Source organism: Aegilops tauschii, chromosome 4, assembly GCF_002575655.3.
Source record: "Aegilops tauschii subsp. strangulata cultivar AL8/78 chromosome 4, Aet v6.0, whole genome shotgun sequence".
In the NCBI taxonomy this organism is placed as follows: domain Eukaryota; kingdom Viridiplantae; phylum Streptophyta; class Magnoliopsida; order Poales; family Poaceae; genus Aegilops; species Aegilops tauschii.
Window position 1 is genome coordinate 242,590,750 of NC_053038.3, and position 4,936 is coordinate 242,595,685.

The 4,936-nt window shown below is 45.6% G+C and overlaps 1 protein-coding gene across 1 annotated transcript; it reads right to left on the bottom strand.

The window, feature by feature from the left end:
• Nucleotides 1-2,965: 2,965 nt before the first annotated feature.
• Nucleotides 2,966-4,078, bottom strand: LOC141021795 (uncharacterized). Its single transcript, XM_073497644.1, has one exon. The coding sequence runs from the start codon at nucleotides 4,076-4,078 to the stop codon at nucleotides 2,966-2,968; it is 1,113 nt and encodes a 370-aa protein (XP_073353745.1).
• Nucleotides 4,079-4,936: the final 858 nt, after the last annotated feature.

Consider the following 4,936-nt stretch of genomic DNA (forward strand, 5'->3'; position numbering starts at 1 on the left):
TCAAATCCTTAGCAAGCTCTATTTCCGCCATATCAGTCCGTTTCTCAGGTGGTGAGATACACCTTCGCAACTGTGATACGTGGAAGACATTATGTATCTCTGACGGTTCCGGGGAAAGTTCCAATTGATATGCCACTGTGCCAACCTTGGACATAACTGCGAATGGGCCAATATATCTTGGTGCAAGCTTTCCCCAAGTCTGAAATCTCTTGACTCCTTTCATAGGTGTGACTCGGAGGTAGACATATTCACCAGGTTCAAAACTGATCTGTCGGTGCTTAGCATCATAGTAGCTCTTTTGTCGAGACTTGACTAGTTGTAATCTGTCTCGGATTTCCCTGACTTGTTTCTCTGCTTCCATCATCAAGTGAGTCCCGAAAATACGACTGTCTCCGGTCTGGGACCAGTTTAAGGGGGTACGACACTTGCGTCCATACAAGGCTTCATATGGTGACATCTTGAGGCTGGCTTCATAGCTATTGTTGTAGGAAAACGCAGCGTAGGGTAAGCTGTCTTCCCACTTGGGTCCTTGAGTGAGAGCACATGCCCTGAGCATGTCCTCGAGTATTTGATTTACTCGCTCCGTCTGGCCATCTGTCTGAGGGTGATAAGCTATGCTATATTTCAATGATGTCCCCAAAGCTTGGTGAAGACGTGCCCAGAATGCTGAGGTAAAAAGGGATCCTCGATCTGAGTGATAGTTCTAGGTACGCCATGCAAACTGACAACTCGGGACACATAGAGTAGAACTAGTTGATTTGCACGGTATGTGGTCCGGATAGGAATGAAATGGGCCACCTTGGTTAGCATGTCCACTACGAACCACATAGCGTTGTTGCCATGTGGGGTGGTTGGAAGACCGGTGATAAAGTCCATGCAGACATCGTCCCATTTCCATTGTGGGACGGGCAAAGGTTGAAGTAGCCCGGTGGGTTTTTGATGTTCCGCCTTAACCCTATTGCATATATCACAACAGGCGACGAAGTATGCAATATCCTTCTTCATTCCATCCCACCAAAACGTTTGCCTGAGCTCCTCGTACATTTTGGTACCTTCGGGATGGATCGAGTTTGAGGATTCGTGTGCTTCCTTTAATATCTTCTCCCTCAACTCTTCTACTTTGGGTACACATATTCGTCCTCGAAATCATAGCGTACCCTGCTCATCCATCAGGAAATCTTGAGTCTTGCCTTCTTTTATCCGGTGACTTGGTGTTGCAAGAACGTATCTCCTGACTGAGCTTTGCGAATTTCTTCTTCAAGAGTGGGAGTGACTACCATCACATTGGTGCAATTAGCCTCTACAATAGTCAGATTGAGTTGGGCCATCTCTTGTTGTAGTTTGGGAGGCAATGATGTCATTAATGAATTGACTGTGCCTGGCTTGCGGTGGAGAGCATCTGTGACCATGTTAGCTTTACCCGGATGATAGTTTATCCCGAGGTCATAATCCTTGAGCAACTCAAGCCATCTTCTTTGTCGGAGACTTAAATCAAGTTGCGTGAATATGTACTTGAGACTTTTGTGGTCGGTGAATATTTGACACCGCTTGACAATAAGGTAATGCCTCCAAATTTTTAAGGCATGCACAATGGTTGCTAGCTCCAAGTCATGAGTAGGATAATTTCCTTCGTGTGGTCGTAGGTGTCTGGATGCATAAGCCACAACCTTGTCATCTTGCATGAGTACGCATCCTAGGCCCTTTCGAGATGCATCGCAGTACACATTAAAGCGTCGATAGATGTCTGGGAGTGTCAACATGGGTGCTGAGGTCAAACGAGTGTTTAATTCATTAAATCTCTTCTCACAATCCTTTGACCATATGAACTTTTGGTCTTTCTTGAGCAGTTTTGTCATGGGCTTAGAAATCTTGGAGAAGCCTTCAATGAATCGACGGTAATAACCAGCAAGCCCTAGAAAACTTCTGATTTCTGTCACTAACGTGGGTGCTGGACATTTTAGCACATCCTTAATCTTGCTTGGATCCACAGCTATTCCTTCAGCAGAAAGTATGTGCCCCAAAATTCGACTTGCTTAAGCCAGAATTCACACTTACTGAATTTTGCATATAACTGGTGGTCACGAAGCCTTTGCAATACTGCTCGGAGATGTTGTTTATGCTCTTCTTCTCCCTTTGAGTATATTAGAATATCGTCGATAAAGACCACCACAAATTTGTCCAAGAAATCCATGAACACTTTGTTCATCATATGCATGAAGAATGCAGGAGCATTAGTCAGCCCAAATGACATAACTGTGTATTCATATAGACCGTAACGAGTGGTGAATGCGATCTTAGGAGTATCTTCTTTCCTGATCTTGAGTTGATGATACCCGGTCCTTAAATCAATCTTGGAAAAGATTTGAGCTCCATGCAGTTGATCAAAAAAATCATCAATTCTGGGGAGCGGGTATTTATTCTTGATAGTAACATCGTTGAGATGATGATAGTCTATGCACATCCGAAGACTACCATCCTTTTTGTTCATGAATATGGCAGGTGACCCCCAGGGCGAAGAACTGGGGCGGATGTATCCTTTCTTGAGCATCTCACCGAGTTGTTTCTTTAGCTCAACAAGTTCGGATGAAGGCATCCGGTAATATTTCTTGTATATAGGTGTCGTTCTTGGCACGAGATCAATGGCAAACTCGAGTTCCCAGTCTGGTAGCATTCCTAGTAATTCTTCAGGGAATACATGTGGAAACTCACTGACCACTGGTATTAAATCCATATATGAGGATATTGCTGCAAAAAACCATTCCCTTCTTAGGCATGGTTCTCCGAGCCACAAACCTTGTTGTCTGTCCTGTTGGATTTGTTAATGTAACTTTCCTTGTTGCACAATTCATGCAGACTTGATGCTTTGTCAACCAATCCATTCCCAAATGACATCCAGCCTTTCGGATTTAATGACTACTAGTGTGGCAGGGAACATGACTCCAAGATTCCGTATTTCCAAGTCACGTCATGCCAAATCTGTTTTGAGCATGGATCCTGGGGATTGCACCATCATTCTTTTCTCAAGAATAGAGCAAGAAAACTTGTTTTGGGCAACAAAACTCAGCAAAATAAAGGAATGGGAAGCCCCCGAGTCGAATAAAATTATTGCAGGTATGTTATTAACAGGAAACATACCGATGACCACTTGGGGGCTTTCTTGGGCTTCTTGGGCGGAGAGATGATGCACCTGACCTTGGATCAGTTCCTCCTCGGTGTAGGATTCCATGTGGTTGACTTGAGGCTTGAGGGGTGCATTCGACTTGTTGTTTTTGGGACACTGTTTTGCATAGTGTCCGGTCTGCCCACAAGAGAAACATGTGTTCCTGCGCTGATAGTCTTCCCGGACAGGATTGGCCACAATGTTCTTGACTTGATTGTTGGTCTTGTTGGTATTCTGCTGCCAGGTTGGTTTGAACTCAAACTGAGGCTGCTGCCAGGTACGAGCCTTCCGCACTGGCTGTCCATCCTTCTTAGGCTCGAACTTGCGTCTATAGTCATTATAAGCAGGCTTACTATCGTGAATGAGCTTGTGCTCCCTTTCTTCAATGAGGGCCTTGTTCACCAAAGTCTGAAAGTCGGGGAAGTCGAACATGCTGAGTGTGCATCGGAGGTGCTGGTTGAGTCCTCCAAGGAATCGAGCGATCTTCCTTTCTTCAGTGGCGACATCATAGATGGAATACCGAGCCAAGTGATCGAATTTATGTAGATACTCATTTACTGATAGGTTTCCTTGAGTGAGAGCAAGGAACTCACGTTTCTTGACTTTCATGATACCGGCGGGAATGTGGTACTTGCGGAAATTGTCCTTGAATTTATCCCAAGTGATCTCATCATCCGCAGGCCACATAGCTTTAGCATTATCCCACCATATAGTGGCAGCTCCTTCAAGATAATGTGTAGCAAATGAAACCTTGTCGGCTTCTTCGGTGCGGGAAATTTCAAGCTTCTTCTCAATAGTTCGCAACCAATCATCGGCTTCCAAAGGATCGACAACTTGACTGAAACTGGGAGGCTTAGTCCTCTGAAAGTCTGATAGTTTGGAGTGATTGCCATACTGATTTCCATTCTGCCCAACCATAGCCTGCACACTTCTCAGTAATTCAAGTAAGTCTTGGTTTCTTCTTTCTTCGAACATTCTCATAATCTGCTCTGTGTTAGGTGGTTGCAGTGGAGGAGGTGGTGGTGGCTGATATGGTTCAGGGGAATGCCCTACTTGTCGAGCGGAGCGACGAACAGGAGTATCATCACCTGCCTGACTGCTGCTACCTCCTCTTGTTGTCCTACTTTTGTTTCCCAATATGAAGCATCGAGATGAGCAACATCCATAAATGGGGATTAAAAGAAAGCGACAAAGCCCGAAAGAAAGCAACAAGAAACCAAGGTGAATAATAACAGAGAAAAGTTCCAACATAATTATACATAAAATCATACATGAAATGAAACATCATGACCAGTACGACTACACTCGTACATGGAAGGAAACATCATGACAAGTACGACTACTCGCGTACATGAAAGGAAACATCATGAAAAGTACGACTACTCTCGTACATCCAAGCATCATGACAACCTCGGATACTCTGGCGATCTAGTGCTCTGCTGGTCCTGCTGGGTCCTCTCCTGACCCGGACTCGTATCCTGAACTGACGACGTTAACGGAAACCTCCAGGTTAAAGGTAACACAACGACGCTGCCTCGAGGGCTCTCCCTTAGGGGTGGGTGCTGGATGAGGCTGGAGCATAGGGGCTGCAGGAGTAGCGAGAAGTGAAGCCCACTCAGCAGGGGCACTGTGGGGAGTCACGGTCGAGGTGCCCGAGCTACTGGAAGGAGTAACCGGGGTAGCTGGCGAGCTAGAAACTGGGGGAATAACGGGGGTAAATCCTATGGAAGGTGGAACGAAACTGGACCTAGTGGCCACCAAAGCAGTACGAGCACG